This window comes from Callionymus lyra, chromosome 1, assembly GCF_982586985.1.
Source record: "Callionymus lyra chromosome 1, fCalLyr1.hap1.1, whole genome shotgun sequence".
NCBI lineage: Eukaryota > Metazoa > Chordata > Actinopteri > Syngnathiformes > Callionymidae > Callionymus > Callionymus lyra.
The window spans coordinates 45,472,073-45,491,547 of NC_141818.1; the positions used below are offsets into that span (position 1 = coordinate 45,472,073).

The 19,475-nt window shown below is 40.7% G+C and overlaps 2 protein-coding genes across 2 annotated transcripts in view; one reads left to right on the forward strand and one right to left on the reverse strand.

The window, feature by feature from the left end:
• Positions 1–19,475, forward strand: part of sun2 (Sad1 and UNC84 domain containing 2) — a 332,438-nt gene that overhangs the window by 209,144 nt on the left and 103,819 nt on the right. The gene's annotated exons all lie outside the window — the stretch shown is intronic.
• Positions 12,762–19,475, reverse strand: part of cacng2b (calcium channel, voltage-dependent, gamma subunit 2b) — a 57,092-nt gene continuing 50,378 nt past the window's right edge. Inside the window, exons 3-4 of the mRNA XM_087810008.1 lie at positions 16,237–16,377; positions 12,762–13,722 (exon numbers count right to left, since the gene is read on the reverse strand). Of these exons, the coding sequence (XP_087666134.1) occupies positions 13,190–13,722; positions 16,237–16,377 (674 nt within the window). The 3' untranslated portion in view covers positions 12,762–13,189. The remainder of the gene's footprint in view (positions 13,723–16,236; positions 16,378–19,475) is intronic.

Below are 19,475 nucleotides of genomic sequence, written 5' to 3' on the forward strand. Positions count from 1 at the left end.
TGCTCCTGATGATAAGGTTCCAGGGTTGAGTCAGTACTTGGGTGACTTAGGTCATTCTGTCAAACTGAGCCTGAGAAACCTGGGTGTTGTATTTGACAAAAACATGTCTCTAGTTCAACACTGCAGAAAACTGACCAGAAACTGTTTCCTTCAACTGAGAAAAATCTCTAAACTTAGGGACTGGACTATTGCAACAGTTTATTTTGGTGTCTAAACAAGAAGGATGTGTCTCGCCTGCAGTTGATACAAAACTCTGCAGTGAGAATTCTGACTCTCTCTTACTCTAGTAGAAGAACTCACATTTCTCCGATCCTTAAAACTCTTCACTGGCTGCCAGTTTCTTTCAGGATCATTTTAAAATTCTGGTTCTTACTTTCAGATCTATTCATGGTCAGACCTTCCATCAGTGATCTGATCCAGACTTACACCCCAGCTCGGGCTCTGAGGTCTGTGGATCAGAATCTACTGATGGTTCCTGAACGTTCCTGTTGCTCCTAAGCTTTGGAACGATCTCTGTGTTTGATGATCTACTGACTCCTTCAAGAAACATCTTAAGACACTTTTAGTTGTGCTTTTTCCTCATTTCCTGTGTTTGTCTCTATGTAAGTAAGTAAGTAATATTTATTTATATAGCGCTTTTCGAGACCAGGGTCACAAAGCGCTTAAACAATCAAAACAATACTCAAAAAAGTACATACTTTAAAGATCAAGATAATACTGAGAACAACACATGTGTCTTAGCCATTAACAGTTTTTAAATCTGTAAGTATTTTTAACTGTGTATCGTTTTGATTGTTCAAGCGCTTTGTGACCCTGGTCTAGAAAGTTGCTTTACAAGTAATTATTACTTACCGACTTAAATTGACTCCCTTAAAATGCCCCCCAAAAATGAGCAAAGAAATGTATTAATGTGTTCATTTAAATGTTTTCACTGACATCATCAATGTTTTTAGCATCAAGTTACTATTTGGACAATGAACAAAATATATCCTGCATAGCTTTAGCACAAAACAATTCTAAACCAAAATTCTATACACTTTTGTTAGTATTCTTTTATAATATAAATTCAAACATATGTAATGTCCGATATAAAAATAATAATTTATGGCCATTACCACAGTTTTATGATCCAGCCTGTAACGCTTTCATGTTCTGGATGCAGTTTAGCGGTCGAGAGCGTTGGACGGAACCAGACGTCGTGTCTGAAGAGACTTAAATAACATCACCAGCTTTGAGACATGTTTTCTCTTTCACTGTTATTGAATCTCGTGTCACTGACCTTGGACAGTTTTTGAGGCTGCTATCTAGTCAAACTGGAGAAGGTCCCGGTCCAGTGGAAGACCTCCTGTGTGGTTCCGGTTCCCAAGGCGGTACACGCGAAGGAAACGAGCCACTTCAGACCAGTCGCCCTGACCTCCCATCTGATGAAGACCTTGAAGAGGCTGGCGTTGGATCTGCTGTAGTTCGCCTACAGGCCAAAGATGGGGGTGGACGACGCCATCATCTACCTGCAGCACCGGGCACTGACTCACCTGGAAGCCGCCGGTAGCACTGTGAGAGTCATGTTTTTTGACTTCTCAAGTGCTTTCAACACCATCCGGCCGGCGCTGCTAAGGAAGAAGATGGAGGACGCAGGAGTTGGGACACAGCTGGCAGCATGGACGATGGACTACCTCACCAACAGGCCGCAGTATGTGAGGCTGCAGGACTGCAGGTCTGAGGTGACCATCTGCAGCACCGGGGTGCCTCAAGGGACAGTGCTGTCACCTTTCCTTTTTTCCCTCTACACGGCGGACTTTACCTATGACTCCAGCAGCTGTCACCTCCAGAAGTTTTCTGACGACTCGGCCATTGTGGGCTGCGTGTCTAATTTTGTAAATAAGTGTATATTTTTAAGATCTTTTTTATTTTATTTTGTATTATCTCTTTTATTTTTATTTTTTTCCTTGCACTTTATTTTTTTAAACTGCGCTGTTGTAAAAGTGTGTTTCCCCTCTGGGGATGAATAAAGCTTTTCTATTCTATTCTATTCTATTCACCCCAGTCTTCTGGATTTCGCCACAGTTTGACATATTTAGTAGATGTCGTTTCAAACAAGCCCATCTAAAGCAAATGATAATTTTAATTTGCTTTAGAACTCGTCAGTTGCCTTTATTTCTATTCAGGATGTGTCCTCAGCCCCATCCTCTACACCCTGTTCACACATGACTGTGTCGCCTCCCACAAAGACAACACCGTCCTAAAGTTTGCTGACGACACCGCGGTGATAGGATGCATCACCGCGGCGAACGAAGCGGCCTACAGGACAGAGGTGGACAGTCTGGTTTCCTGGAGTGAGGACAACAACCTCACCCTCAACACAGACAAGACAAAGGAGATGATAGTGGACATGAGGAAGGAGAGGAGACCTCACCAACCACTGTTTATCCGGGATCTTGAAGTGGAGCGGGTGAGCAGCTTTAAGTACCTCGGGGTCCACATCACTGAGGACTTAACGTGGGCCACCAACACAACACAGCTGGTCAAGAAGGCACAGCAACGGCTTTACTTTCTGAGGAGGCTGAGGAAGTTTGGCATGTCGACAAAGATCCTCAGAAACTTCTACAGCTGTGTCGTGGAGAGCAGTCTGACCAACTGCATCACTGCGTGGTACGGCAGCTCTACGGCGATGGACCGCAAACGTCTGCAGAGAGTGGTTAAGACAGCGGAGAGGATCACCAGGTCTCCACTGCCCTCTCTGCACAGCATCTACCACCACAGAGTCCACAGGAGAGCTGCCACCATCATCAAGGACAGTTCCCACCCACAACATGGACTGTTTACACTCCTGCCCTCGGGACGCAGGTACAGGAGTGCAAAATGCAGGACCACACGCCTGAGAAACTCTTTCTACCCCACTGCAATAAGAATCATGAACAGCTGAACACTGCACTCTTGACACTTTAAATCCATCTCATGTACAGTTCCCCTCCCTTTCTTATATTATTATTATTATTTTTTTTTTTTATTGTTATTTTATCTAGACTTTTTTGCTATGTATATTTATTTTTTTTTTTTTTTGTTACGCCGATATTTGTGGAGGGACGGCAAAGAAAGAATTTCATTGCATAGGGAAACGTGTTTCTCGATGTATATGACAATAAACACTTTGAATCTTTGATATTCAAGGGGTGAACTCCGCCCCGGTCCTCACGTGATCCATCTTTATAGTCCCCTCTACCTTGGGTTTTGTTTTGTAGGCTCGGCAGGTTTTACTGCAGCTGCACTGCAGAGAGCCTCTACCTGCTCGCTTGTGATGGCGCCACCGTTATCGTCCACGTTCTGGAGCCCGGCATGAAAAGGACACATCTGTCAGAGTGCGAGCGTCGAGGTTAGACGGAGACATTAACGCGGCGGATCACCGGAGCCGGGACGCCGTCGTCGGTGCGCCTGGTGTCGCAGACCTGCTGCTGTGTGTCAGCCTGGCTGTCGTATTAACAGGAACGATTGGTCATTAGAGCAGCCGGCGCTATTGTTAAGGTCGGAAGACATTAAACGGTCCTCGATTAGGTCGTACCGAGCTGGACGGTCACACTTAAAGTCATGATGTGAGGAAACCAGCATGGATCGATTCGCAATAAGAAAGGCTTTATAAATACATACATATATATATATATATATATATATATATATATATATATATATATATATATATATATATATCGCCTGGTGGGGGGGCATGCCGCCTGGCCCGGTTCCATTTTAGGTCACTTTGGTGAGTTTTCTACCCGCAAACCAAGGAGAACCAGGGGGCCTGGGGAGCCTCCTCCTGCGGGGATGGAGAACCAGGGGCCCGGGGAAAATGTTCACACACTTTGGGGTATTTTTATATATATATATAGCTGCTCTAATTTTAACCTCTAACATTTTAACCTCTAACATATATAACATATATATATATATATATATATATATATATATATATATATATATATATATATGTTATATATATATATATAACATATATATATATATAACATATATATATATATATATATGTTATATATATAAATATATATATATATATATATATATATATATGTTAGAGGTTAAAATTAGAGCAGCTAAAGCCGGGTTTCCCCTCATGTGATGCCATGATCGTAGATACTTTTCCTTGTATTATTTCCTTTTATGTTCTTTATATTTGCACTTGGTCATCCCTTGCACTTTGTTCTTTTTATTTGAACTTTGTTCTTGTTGCTGTTTTTATGAAACTATCGTCTGCTGTAAGCTGGAAACTCTATCTCTCTCTCCCTCTCTCTTTCCCTCTCCCTCCCTCCATCCATCTGTCCGTCTTGTGAGAGTGTGTGTTTGTGTGTCTGTCCGTCTTGTGAGAGTGTGTGTTTGTGTGTCTGTCCGTCTTGTGAGAATGTGTGTTTGTGTGTCTGTTCGTCTTGTGAGTGTGTGTTTGTGTGTCTGTCCGTCTTGTGAGATTGTGTGTTTGTGTGTCTGTCCGTCTTGTGAGAGTGTGTGTTTGTGTGTCTGTCCGTCTTGTGAGAGTGTGTGTTTGTGTGTCTGTTCGTCTTGTGAGAGTGTGTGTTTGTGTGTCTGTCCGTCTTGTGAGAATGTGTGTTTGTGTGTCTGTTCGTCTTGTGAGAGTGTGTGTTTGTGTGTCTGTCCGTCTTGTGAGAATGTGTGTTTGTGTGTCTGTCCGTCTTGTGAGAGTGTGTATTTGTGTGTCTGTCTGTCTTGTGAGAGTGTGTGTTTGTGTGTCTGTCCGTCTTGTGAGAGTGTGTGTTTGTGTGTCTGTCCGTCTTGTGAGAGTGTGTGTTTGTGTGTCTGTCCGTCTTGTGAGAGTGTGTGTTTGTGTGTCTGTCCGTCTTGTGAGAGTGTATGTTTGTGTGTCTGTCCGTCTTGTGAGAGTGTGTGTTTGTGTGTCTGTCCGTCTTGTGAGAGTGTGTATTTGTGTGTCTGTCTGTCTTGTGAGAGTGTGTGTTTGTGTGTCTGTCCGTCTTGTGAGAGTGTGTGTTTGTGTGTCTGTCCGTCTTGTGAGAGTGTGTGTTTGTGTGTCTGTCCGTCTTGTGAGAGTGTGTGTTTGTGTGTCTGTCCGTCTTGTGAGAGTGTGTGTTTGTGTGTCTGTCCGTCTTGTGAGAGTGTGTGTTTGTGTGTCTGTCCGTCTTGTGAGAGTGTGTGTTTGTGTGTCTGTCCGTCTTGTGAGAATGTGTGTTTGTGTGTCTGTTCGTCTTGTGAGAGTGTGTGTTTGTGTGTCTGTCCGTCTTGTGAGAGTGTGTGTTTGTGTGTCTGTCCGTCTTGTGAGAGTGTGTGTTTGTGTGTCTGTCCGTCTTGTGAGAGTGTGTGTTTGTGTGTCTGTTCGTCTTGTGAGAGTGTGTGTTTGTGTGTCTGTCCGTCTTGTGAGAGTGTGTGTTTGTGTGTCTGTCCGTCTTGTGAGAATGTGTGTTTGTGTGTCTGTCCGTCTTGTGAGAGTGTGTATTTGTGTGTCTGTCCGTCTTGTGAGAGTGTGTGTTTGTGTGTCTGTCCGTCTTGTGAGAGTGTGTGTTTGTGTGTCTGTCCGTCTTGTGAGAGTGTGTGTTTGTGTGTCTGTCCGTCTTGTGAGAGTGTGTGTTTATGTGTCTGTCCGTCTTGTGAGAATGTGTGTTTGTGTGTCTGTCCGTCTTGTGAGAATGTGTGTTTGTGTGTCTGTCCGTCTTGTGAGAGTGTGTATTTGTGTGTCTGTCCGTCTTGTGAGAGTGTGTGTTTGTGTGTCTGTTCGTCTTGTGAGAGTGTGTGTTTGTGTGTCTGTCCGTCTTGTGAGAGTGTGTGTTTGTGTGTCTGTCCGTCTTGTGAGAATGTGTGTTTGTGTGTCTGTCCGTCTTGTGAGAGTGTGTATTTGTGTGTCTGTCCGTCTTGTGAGAGTGTGTGTTTGTGTGTCTGTCCGTCTTGTGAGAGTGTGTGTTTGTGTGTCTGTCCGTCTTGTGAGAGTGTGTGTTTGTGTGTCTGTCCGTCTTGTGAGAGTGTGTGTTTGTGTGTCTGTCCGTCTTGTGAGAATGTGTGTTTGTGTGTCTGTCCGTCTTGTGAGAATGTGTGTTTGTGTGTCTGTCCGTCTTGTGAGAGTGTGTATTTGTGTGTCTGTCCGTCTTGTGAGAGTGTGTGTTTGTGTGTCTGTGCGTCTTGTGAGAGTGTGTGTTTGTGTGTCTGTCCGTCTTGTGAGAATGTGTGTTTGTGTGTCTGTCCGTCTTGTGAGAGTGTGTGTTTGTGTGTCTGTCCGTCTTGTGAGAGTGTGTGTTTGTGTGTCTGTCCGTCTTGTGAGAATGTGTGTTTGTGTGTCTGTCCGTCTTGTGAGAGTGTGTGTTTGTGTGTCTGTCCGTCTTGTGAGAGTGTGTGTTTGTGTGTCTGTTCGTCTTGTGAGAATGTGTGTTTGTGTGTCTGTCCGTCTTGTGAGAGTGTGTGTTTGTGTGTCTGTCCGTCTTGTGAGAATGTGTGTTTGTGTGTCTGTTCGTCTTGTGAGAGTGTGTGTTTGTGTGTCTGTCCGTCTTGTGAGAATGTGTGTTTGTGTGTCTGTCCGTCTTGTGAGAGTGTGTGTTTGTGTGTCTGTCCGTCTTGTGAGAGTGTGTGTTTGTGTGTCTGTCCGTCTTGTGAGAGTGTGTGTTTGTGTGTCTGTCTGTCTTGTGAGAATATGTGTTTGTGTGTCTGTTCGTCTTGTGAGAGTGTGTGTGTCTGTCCGTCTTGTGAGAGTGTGTGTTTGTGTGTCTGTCCGTCTTGTGAGAGTGTGTGTTTGTGTATCTGTCCGTCTTGTGAGAGTGTGTGTTTGTGTGTCTGTCCGTCTTGTGAGAATGTGTGTTTGTGTGTCTGTTCGTCTTGTGAGAGTGTGTGTTTGTGTGTCTGTCCGTCTTGTGAGAATGTGTGTTTGTGTGTCTGTTCGTCTTGTGAGAGTGTGTGTTTGTGTGTCTGTCCGTCTTGTGAGAGTGTGTGTTTGTGTGTCTGTCCGTCTTGTGAGAGTGTGTGTTTGTGTGTCTGTCCGTCTTGTGAGAGTGTGTGTTTGTGTGTCTGTCCGTCTTGTGAGAATGTGTGTTTGTGTGTCTGTCCGTCTTGTGAGAGTGTGTATTTGTGTGTCTGTCCGTCTTGTGAGAGTGTGTGTTTGTGTGTCTGTCCGTCTTGTGAGAATGTGTGTTTGTGTGTCTGTCCGTCTTGTGAGAGTGTGTGTTTGTGTGTCTGTCCGTCTTGTGAGAGTGTGTGTTTGTGTGTCTGTTCGTCTTGTGAGAGTGTGTGTTTGTCCGTCCGTCATGACTGACTCTCAGTCTAGGGTAGATCTTTTGGACCTGATCATTTGAAATCATTTTAACCGCCCGGCCTTAAAAGGAAACCAGGGCTTCATCATCAACATCTCCACTGCAAATCTCCAACAACATCAGCCTTAAATCTTGAACCATACACTGGAGTCCAGCCAGTCGTGCAATTAGACAATCAACTTTCTCATCTCTCGGTGTCTATCTAAAGGAGGGGGCGCGTGAGGACATCAGCGTTTTTTTTATTTTTATTTCAGCCGTATTTCACTGCGGAGAAGCTCTTGTGAGGCGAAGGAACACTTTTGTATTCAGGACACAGACCGAGCAGGACAGAGAGTTCTCGCTCATATCACTAAACCGGGCTCGTGCCTCGCTTACACACATTTTCTCTCAGCTTGATCCGAGGTCAATGCCCTGATTGCAAGAAAATCGTCTAAAGCACATTTCCACAAGGCGCTTTGTATATTTTGTGGGTAAGAATGACACAAACAAAACGATGATCAATATCATTATATAATCATACTATTTTATCAGTTATAAGGTCATATTTGAGTTTAAGTTTGAACGCCTTGAACTTTTATCAAGACTTAAATCACGCCCTGCTTTGTTTATACAACGAGTCCCCTGGAGGTGGAGACTTCCGTGATTAACGACGCTGTGTGACAAACCGTGATGTTTGAACAATCACACTATATGAACAGCAAGTAAATATTTCAATGAAAATGGAGTTTTGTACGAGTACAATAGAGGTCCAAGATCTATTTAAGACAAACTTAAATCAACGCATTAGTTGCCCTTTAAGGTAACACTACATGAGGAAATAAATCTAATCTAAGTCTAATGAGCACTGAATATTTCCCACTTTTGTCGAGATTCCATCGAACTATCCTCATAAAAGACAGGTTTTGTATTGACGCTTTAAAGAAGCTCTAATTTCTATTGAACATTTTGTTTTGTAATAAAATCCTTGCATGTGTGAGCTTAGAAGCTTGTTTGGTTCCATCGCCCCAAACTATACCTGACCCAAAAAAAAACAAAAAAAACAGGCTAATTGCAGGTGAAACACAGCAGCTGTTCCCTCCGTCCTGAATCTATTGCTGCGATGCCAAACTCCTGTCTCACTAGAAAGTCTCAAATTATTATTATTATTATTATTATTAAATACAAAATCTTACCTGTAATACAACAAAGTACTGGAAATTGGAGGAGAAAAACTGATAAATTGTACCTTTTTATCTGTTTTGTTTTCATTGATTCAATGATTTAACGTAGGTTAGCAACATGGCTAATGTAGCACTCACCTTAACTGTTGTGTTGAAGTTTTGTATCGAACCAATCAATCTCTTCTGAAAACCATCATGACAGGAACTAATGAACTAAAACAGGATTATGTGAAGATGGACCGGAGCCCCTTATCTCAGTCTTATTTCATCCTCTTCACTCCTTTTGGTAAATGATCTGGTCTCTGAGCCTCTCCCAAGTATCAAAGTATCAAGAAGATGGTGGCATTTTTTGGAACCCAAGTATGAGTTCTTTGCTGTGTCTCAAATCGCATACTTCTCTTAGTATACTAGAAGTTAGTATGCATCAGGATAGTGTACATACTAACTAGTACGCAACTTCTCCCCAGATAGTATGTCTCAAATCAAACTCTGCCGCTACGCACTAACAGGAAATGACGCGACAGCTTCTTCTTCTACTACTATTTAACGATGATTTCAACCAGCTGTAGGAACACTAGCGACACCTGCTGGCAGCACGTTTTGTAAGTTTGGAAGAAGAAATAAAGAAAGAATATGAGAAATATTTGCAAGATATTTACGCTGGTATCAGCACCGAAGAAGTGTCTTCCTTCTACTGCTGCTGAAAATGCACCTGTAAGTATATATATAAATATATATATATATACACCTGTAAGTGTATAAAATGCACCTGTAAGTATATATATATATATATACTTACAGGTGCATTTTCAGCAGCAGTAGAAGGATGACACGTCTTCAGTGCTGATACCGGCGTAAACATCTTGCGAATATTTCTCATATATATATATATATATGACTATATCATCATATAATATATCACTAAGATGGAGCCGTTTAGGGTAGATAGTGTCCATCGATTCATACTCAGTTTTGTGGCCGTTTTAGTGACAATTTAGTGTGCATGGCGCACTAAATTTCGCATACTAACAACTGAGACGCACTTACGCACTAAAAATACTAACTTTGAGTACACAAGTATGCGATTTGAGACAAAGCTCTTGTGACAACCCTAGTTGCTATAGTGACCTTCTGTACATTCCCTTCAAATTGTGTTGAGTCTCCTCGCCAGTTGTGGGCACTGTGGCACTTTTCCTCTCATCCTCCCCTCCTCCTTTCATTTTTTCCTCTCCTTTCGCCTCTTCCGTGATCACAGCGGCACTGCAGAGAGACATGCCCGCCACTCTGATCCTCACTCCAGGAGAGAGGGAGAGAGAGAGAGAAGGGAGGGAGAGAGAGAGTGCAATTCGGCAGGACAACCGAAGACTTTTATTCGCCAGCACAGAATGAACGAGGGAGCGAGGCGACGCCACAGAGCGAGCATGAGAGGGTGCGAATAATAGGATGAGTGTGCGTAACGGTATTAAACTAACCAATCCAATATGTTGAGGTGCACATTGTTTACACCGTGAGGGGAATCGATACAAATCTCTTCTCTCGGGAGGAAGGTTATCGCAGTGGAACAAAAAAAAGAAAAAAGGTCCGGCAAAGCATTCGTGCTTAGGGTTCCCTGACAAAAAAAAGACATATAGCCCAATACCGATATAGCGATGTGTGCGTGTGTGGGCTGCGGTCTCCGCGTTTCCCATGGCAACGTTTGGAAAAACTGATAGCGAAACAGGATGTCATTTGAAATAGGTCGCCAGTGGGCTCTAGTTTCGCATCTGGTGAGTCACGATGTTGCACCACTGCACTCCTGACCAAAATATATTTATTCCGTCGCGTCGTCTGTGGATGGAAAAGATGCAACATGTCGCATCAACAGAGGCCACGAGATAAAAGAACTTTTAAATGATATTTCAGCTGTTTTAACTTAAGAGCTTTTATCTTCTATCCCACATCATCTAAAATATCTATGAACAAGTTTTGATTCCAGGTTCAGTGGGTCTTTGTGTCTCTCCTGAACGACTGAGTTTCTCACCTTATCTCTTGAGGAAGAGTCCAGATAGAGGAAAGTCATTTGCTTGGATTCAAGATCTTGTTCTTTTGACCACAGATGAGGTGTTGACTGGTGTTATGGAACATCTTCTACCTCTGTTGTCTCCACCACACGGACAACACGGGGACCTCAGGACTGAGAACACTGCACCGATCCATCCGTCAATTTAACGTCTTTCTCGTGAACAAGAACCCCAAGATACTGGGGTACGCCCCAGTGTTTAGGTATCTCGGCTCCTCGTGGTTTGCCGTCAGAGAACAGAACAACAATTAAAGATTTCACCAGTTCCTAGTGCCGTTATCAATATACTTTGAGGATTTAAGTGTGTCTTAAATAGATGTTGGACTCTATTGTATCATCAGTGTCTGTTTGTACAAAACTCTCTTTTCATTTAATTATTTACATTAGAAAATGATTAAGCCCCGCCCACTAAAAAAACACTGGAGATGAAATCTTGTTTACCATAACCACGCCAACTCTGCTGTGATTAGTGATGGTATGATGAAGCTTCATGAAACAGTGTCATTATTTTCAGAGTCCACTAGATGGCGGTCTCTACACTATTTACCTTTGTTTTTGAAAAAACTGTTCTAATGAAACATCATTTTTAAACTGATGGCGCCACCTACTGACCTCTGAACAACATGACACTGTTTCATGAAGCTTCATCAGCACATCACTAGCTGTGATTGGTCAAACATTGTGGTTTGTCACGCAGCTTCACCAATTTACAGAAGTCTCCACCTCGTCAGAAGGGACTTGTTGTATAACAAAGCGGGGCGTGATTACAGCCGTCAGGAGGAGGAGTGAAGCCATTATTATTATCATAATGGACTCTGCTCTCGTAACCTCTCGTTCGTCCAGATTTCAGACGGGGGAGAACTTTATAAAGTAATACTTTCAAAACATGGTCATGATGAAGAACCTACTGCATCTTGGAGAGGAAGACTTCAACATTTGAAACATGTGAGTCAGTCAGGAGAGTTGGGTTTTTACATCGTTTACAATTATCACGTTTGAAGTCTCCAAGATGGAGTAAGTCCCTCATCGTGACGATTTTTTGAAGTAACTACTTTATTTATAAATCCCCCCCGCATGTCTGAAATCTGGGCGAACGAGAGTTTCACGCCCCGCTTTGATCATACAACAAGTCCCATGGAGGTGGAGACTTCTTGGACGTTTGACCAATCACAGCAGAGTGGGTGTGGTTATGTTTCCTCAGTCTCCTCAGTGGGCGGGGCTTAAGATAATATTCTAATGTAAATATTCCAATGAAAAGATAGTTTTGTACGAACACACACTGATGATAAAATAGAGTTCAACATCTATTTAAGACACACTTAAATCAACACATTCGTTGCACTTTAACATATTCTCCTTTGAGGTCACAACAATGATGGTTAATTCTGTGTTGCTATATTGATGGCAAATTACACTTTGTCTTGGAAGATTAATAGCAACAAAAAAATGTGAAACTTTTGAATCAGAGCCCGAGCTAATGCTAAAGTGGTACACAATCACGTTCTCACACAAAAGAGAGCCATAGTGTTCCCTGCAGGGGAGGTTCGACTTTTTAATCGTCATCAGGACTTGATGCATCCAAGTTCAGAATCATTCAGATTTGGCACCTTGAAAGACATTAGGCTTTTTTTGTGTTTTTCTTTTCAGAGTCTCATTTACAACAACATAAAGAACAATAAATCATATGAGTCAAATAATGTTGACTAAGGCCGTGTGAAAAAATGTCATGAATTTATGAAAAGCAATATATTTTTTCCTTCCAAAGCGTAATGAAGCTCCCTCCAGAGTAAAAAAAGAAAGGAAAAATAGACACGTTACTGTTACAGTCCCATAATGCAACTCCCACTTGCCCCTTACATGGTTTCATGTTTCAAGTTCCTTAAAAGCAGATTGGATGGTTTTTGATTAGCATGCATGAATCGTCTTTTTTTCTTCTTCTTCTTCTTCTTCTCCTCGGAGGTGATCGGCAAGTTCTCGACGCTCTACTTTTGGCAGCAGCGGCGCCTGGTGGTTGACAGTTTGAGATCCTCCATCACCCAGAGTTCACTCTTCTACCGTCCTGGAACTTCTGCCAGATGTTCAGGCGAAAAGGCCAAAAGGTTGTTTTTTTTTGTTGTTTTTTTTTCGTTTTTTTTTTTCAAACAATGCGATAATAATACTAACCGGTTTATCAAGTACAGTATGCTGAAGCCCATCACTTTATTTTTCTTGGTGTTGTTTTGCGCCTGGGAGTTCTATTAACATATATTTATATATAATTAATACATATATTAACTCTTTGGCGGCCTGGACCGCGGTAAAATTCCACACCGCATTGATTCACAGTATTGATTTTAGAAAAGAATCAAATGGATAAAAGAAAATATGGGGGTCGGGGGGGTCAGAGGGATTTTCAGGGGTTAGCAAAGAGAGGGTGAAATCAACCCTCTTTTCCTTTCTAAGCTGGGGATGACTGAAAAATATAGTTCCTTTCAAACAGGACAGCCGACCCGCCATCCCTGCTTCTTCATCCTGCCGCCATCCACTTTATACAAACAAACTTATTAAACGATGGTCGATGGGAAAATCATGCATGTTTCTTTTTTTTCCTTTTTTTTTTAGATCATCCAAAAACCCGCGGAGCTTCTTATCCATCGTTTTTTTCTTCCCTCGTAGCTTCCCCTGCCTTTCTCATACTACATATAGGTATTTGGGGTCCAACAATTTCATACAGGGGTGGTGCGGCGGTTGGCGGTGTTACTGTGGCTGCCAGAGTCTTTCAAGTCCTTCTGGATGCAGTTGTGCACCTGTAGGAAGGTGTGGTCCCTCTCTGTGGAGTTATAGGTGGCTGTAGGCGTGCCCGTCTGGCCCTTGGGCAATGTGTACATGGACAGCTCGGTGGAGGGCAGCGCCGCGAACGCCTTCAGCCCCACCGGAGACGCCTCCCGCGAGTGCGACGGATCCGTGGAGCGGGATGAGGAGCGTGAGCGGCGCCGGTAGCGGTAGCGGTAGCTGGGGATGCGTGTGATGGCGGCCCCTTGGAGGTAGTCGGCGGCTCGGGCCCCCACGCGCAGCTCTCGATGGCGGTCGATGAACATGTGCACGGCCAGCACTCCCACCATTTCGGCCATGATAAAAGAGAGCGCGCCGAAGTAGAAGGACCAGCCGTAGGAGTAGCTGTTCTTCTTGGAGTCACTTTTGGACGGGTCCCCCGCGTTGGCTGATATGTACACGATAATCCCGATAATGTTGCTCAAACCTGGGACGGAGAAGAAGCACAACATCAACAAAGATTTCTTTTTTTTTAAGTAGAAACACAGTTGTTTTGATGACTCGTGTTGAATTTTGTACACTTTATTCATCAAGAAGAAACTTGGAAAACTAGAACGTCAGATTGAAATGATCAACTAAAAAGGTTGATTTAGGTTTAATAAGGCACCGTCCACAAATGTTCCCTCCAAGCGCAGAAACGTATTTTTGCGCCAAAAAAAAAAAAAATCCAACTTCGGATTTGTTTTTGTTTTTATCCTAATCTTTTCTTTTATGTGTTCGTTGACACATCGAACATCTGTCCGATGAAATTTGTGAGCGGGCAGTAGCAGGGCGTTTTTATAAAATGTAGGTGCGAGCGTCTGGTTGAGTAGCTTTATCTGGTTCCTAGTAAGTTGCTAGTCATTTAGTCACAATTTGAGCCATTCCCTCACCAACACTTGACACTTCTTACGATGATATTTACCCATTCATACTCTTGTTTATTTTTTTAATGATAATAAACTTCAGTACTTTGTGCCCAAATCTAGCCAATCACGGAAGGTACCATGCAATAATAACCAATCAGAAGCAACATAAGGCGGGTCACAGGAGTGGAGTAAAAGTATCATGATGTTCTGTTCTATGTTAGTCTTTGTATCTTTTGTCTTTTTTATTTTTCTTTCATCTATGTTCTTTATCTTTAGACTTAGATTGTTTCATCTTGTTCTTTCTCTTTATTCCTCTTTGTTCTTATTTTATTTTGATTATTATTTATGAATAATTGCTGTATTTGCTGTGGCTAATTGGAAAAAAACAATTTCAATAAAGTTCTACCTACCTAACCTAACCTTAGCGTCTATATCTTTCATAAAACAACATTGGATCGAGTCATCGTAACTTAACAACATTTTAAAACATCAGCGCTGACATCGTACCACGATCAAACTAACCATCGTTCAGGTTTCTCCAGTCATGGCCAACACTTTAATCTGGATCGTCCTCAACTAACTCCACGGCAAATTCCCCAAAAGTCGTTTATTAAGAGCATTGCATCAGCTACGCTTCGTCTGCCTGATTCTTCACCGTTTTTTATTTATTATTATTTTATTCATCAAATGATTGTTAAGAACAATATTTAAAATGGCAAATTTAACGTGCGATAAATTAATACTTTCCAACAATTACCGACTGCCACTGATCTCTTCTGTACCATAAAATATCATAACATTTGAACGTTGAACTTTAGAGAAATTGATCATTAAATAATAATATTTGAGCGAAGAAGCAGATGTGTGATTGTCAAAGACGATGCAAGTTAATACTGAATGGATGTGATACTGGCCGGACCACCGTACGTCTGATGTAGCTCACAATGGTACCTCGTCTAAGATGAGCAGTTCTCGTGATAAAAGAACAACGTTTTCAATTAAAAGGCACTTTCGAGTGTTTTTTAAAAAACAGTGATTTTCTTTGGATTGACCTCCTGCTATCTCCAGATTCTTTGACTGTCCCCGTCGACACCAACTTGCGGCTCCTTGGTTGATACTCTGTTGTCCACCACTGGGTGTCCAAACTCAAGGTCAAGATGACTTGTTTGTATTTGCAATTGTTTTAGCTTTGTGGTCGGTGAACGACCAGCACTTTTCATTATGGCTCCAGATTACTCAACCACAGATGATGCCATGGCAACCAACGTTTTGCTATATAAGATAGCACTTTAGCATTTAGCATCTTATAAATTAAAATACGTTAGATTGGTTCAGTTTGTTTCCCCCAAAAAGTTATTTATTCTTCTCCAACTTTCTGGATCAATCTGGGTCCTGTTTCCTTCACAAACTTCTTCACAACAGATCTTCTATGCTTTGCTCACTCATACCTTCAAGGGTGTTCAGATACGACAGGCGGCTGTCACTCACTTCCATCATCCGCATTTTCTTTCCTTTTTTAAACCTCACTTTTTGTCATGCATGTAACATCAAATAGAAGAAGGACCAAAAGCAAGATGGAAGAGTGTGAAGAAGCGGCGTTTGTATGGAGGCTAGAGGTGAGGCGACGAGGGCCCGGTTGAGTTAGATCAGAGCAGGAAAGTATCAGGGACACTGTATTTTTAGAGCCTAATCCCAGTGGTCTCTTCTTAGCTTAGCAACGGGGCGAGTGAGACAGACACACATTTGGAAGCACGACAGAAATTGCAGCTCTCACTTCTGAATTAGAGGGGAGTTATCTAGTGCAGCACAGTAGGCCACCACACACACACACACACATAGAAACACACACAACTTTGCTTGTCAACTTTATCTGGAGGCCATTGTTCCACAAGCCCCACCAGATGACACCTGGCAGGTCAGCCCGTCTCATCTCTTACAATATCAATTATTTTTCGGCTCAATAAATTAACCGATTACTGGATTTTGATAATGCAAAAAAACAACCTGATCTGGAATCAACATGAAAATGAATCCCACATATATAAGTGTGTTGTGATGTGTGGAAGTGTGTATGGATTTCACGAGGGTCTTACCAGCAGATACAAAGAGGATGCCGGCGCTGAGGATGATGTTGTGGCGTGACTTGTAGAACTCGCTGGCAGCGATGCAGAGGCCGCCCATGAAGAGCAGGATCACACTCATGATAGGGAAGATGCTGGAGGCCCGGACGGCACCTGAGAACGCAGGAGAGACACAGTTGACTCACTCAGGAGAAGAGACTGTTAGACAGAATATAAGAATATAAAATCATGTCTATTAAAGTAATAGTCCCAAACCACTGTGCCAGGGCATAATACTATTTCCATGCGTTTGTGTCTTCTCGTTTAGACTATTGTAACACTTTATTTTGGTGTCTAAACAAGAAGGATCGGTTTCGTCCGCAGTTGATACAAAATTCTGAGCCGCTCTAGTAGAAGAACTCACATTTCCCTGATCCTTATAACTCTTCACTGGCTGCCAGTTTCTTTCAGGATCAGCTTTAAAAATTTTACTTTCAGATCTATTCATGGTCAACCTTCCGTCAGTGATCTGATCCAGACTTACACCCCAGCTCGGGCTCTGAGGTCTGTGGATAAGAGCCTATCCCACTTTATTTGGGCTAAAGGCGGGGGACACCCTGGACAGGACGCCAGCCTGTCGCAGGGGACACAAAGACACACAACCATTCACACACACTCTTATACGTATGGACAATTTCCCCAAGTTCCCAATCAACCTCTGCATCTTTTTGGACTGTGGGAGGAAACCACATTTGAAAATGGTTTGATTATAGTTGAAAATTGTTTGATTATAGTTGAAAATGGTTTGATTATAGTTGAAATTTGTTTGGTTATAGTTGAAAATTGTTTGATTAAAGTTGAAAATTGTTTGGTTATAGTTGAAAATTGTTTGATTATTGTTGAAAATTGTTTGATTATAGTTGAAAATTGTTTTATTATAGTTGAAAATGGTTTGATTATAGTTGAAAATGGTTTGATTATAGTTGAAATTTGTTTGGTTATAGTTGAAAATTGTTTGATTATAGTTGAAAATTGTTTGATTATTGTTGAAAATTGTTTGATTACAGTTGAAAATTGTTTGATTATAGTTGAAAATGGTTTGATTATAGTTGAAAATTGTTTGATTATAGTTGAAAATTGTTTGATTATAGTTGAAAATTGTTTGATTATTGTTGAAAATTGTTTGATTATAGTTGAAAATTGTTTGATTATAGTTGAAAATGGTTTGATTACAGTTGATAATTGTTTGATTATAGTTGATAATTGTTTGATTATAGTTGATAATTGTTTGATTATAGTTGAAAATTGTTTGATTATAGTTGACAATTGTTTGATTATAGTTGAAAATTGTTTGATTATAGTTGAAAAATGTTTGATTACAGTTGAAAATTGTTTGATTATAGTTGATAATTGTTTGATTATAGTTGATAATTGTTTGATTATAGTTGAAAATTGTTTGATTATAGTTGACAATTGTTTGATTATAGTTGAAAATTGTTTGATTATAGTTGAAAAATGTTTGATTACAGTTTAAAAATGTTTGATTATAGTTGAAAATGGTTTGATTACAGTTGAAAATTGTTTGATTATAGTTGAAAAATGTTTGATTACAGTTGAAAAATGTTTGATTATAGTTGAAAATGGTTTGATTATAGTTGAAAATTGTTTGATTATAGTTGAAAAATGTTTGATTATAGTTGAAAATGGTTTGATTATAGTTGAAAATGGTTTGATTACAGTTGAAAATTGTTTGATTATAGTTGAAAAATGTTTGATTACAGTTGAAAAATGTTTGATTATAGTTCAAAAATGTTTGATTACAGTTGAAAATGGTTTATTATAGTTGAAAAATTTAATTCATACACAAAGGCAATTTTAAATTGTTTTCTAATCCTAGATAAGTTAAATAAACAGATTGACTAAGTCACGTTACCATAAGGAGGAGATTCTATCCTTCCTATTTATTTCTATTGATTCATTTTTTGTTGGTCATTTATTTTTATTTATTTTCTTGAATGTCTTAATTAATGTCGGCTTAAGTCTTTAACTGTTTACACAACACACAAACCCTTTAAAACACACAAAAAACTAATTCAACGCACCCACATTTTACCTGTAGGCTGTCAAGAAAGTTAAATCCTCTTTCTTCACTCATGCAGATATAAAGAAAAAGGTTGAGAGGGTTATTTCACAGCCACTTTGGGGCGTCTAAATAATTCATTAACTGGAGTTCAACTTTCTTGTTCACCTATTAAATAATGATTTATTCAGTGACTATACTTTTCAAAGTACTTTTCATAATATAGGGAGGCCCTGACGGAGTTGACCGCTCATCTGGTTGAATTTGCTAAAGTAAACTTAAAACTTTCTTCAGCTTTTCTGTGGAAGTAGATCAGAATATATGAATGTTGAACGCTTAAATTTAACATTTCTTGTTTTTTAAATGTTCTATTCCCCTTTTTTTTTTGTTTTTATTTTATTTTTAATAATAATAATTTAATTTGATCATTCGAATAATAAAAGGTTGGATTTGTTTTAATTTAATAATTGACTTTTCAACTTCGTTTAAGATGGATTCTTATTTTTATGCTCACTTTTTTAACTCACTTTTATACTTTTATAATCACTTCTATTTCAAGCTAATGATCATATGAAATATATTAAATCATTTGTTATAGTGTGTTCTGCTGGAGCAGCACCTACAAGGTTCTTCAAATGGTTAAGAGACACGTTTGATCTTCTTGGAGTTACCAGTTTAAGACAATTATTTGTCTTATTTCCAGCTGTATCATATGTCAGGATGAGATTTTCTCTGGGGAGACATAGTGTCTTTATGAAGCTTATGAGAATTAAAAAAAGAATCATATAGGACCTGATTTTAAGGTAATCATCATTAGAAGAACAGAAAAATAATCCATTTTGCTTTAAGACCATTACTAAGGCTCAAGACAGAGAGAAGCCAAGACCAAGACAAGACCAAGATGAGATAGAGACCAGATTCCATCAGGATGAATTCATTTAAAAAAAAAATTCAAGTTTCTTATCTATATTGGAGAAAAGAAAAAAAGATCCCAGCAACAATGAGTGAATTGCAGTGTAGCAGTGGCAAGGAAAAACATTCGGGGGGGGGGGGGGGGTCTATCAGTCTATCAGTATAAAATCTATAGACCATCAGGAACAAGACCATGGACCTTTCAAGACCACAACACAACCAAGTCCAGAGCTTTAAGACTAGGACAAGATCAAGACCATGGACCATAGATCAATGGAAC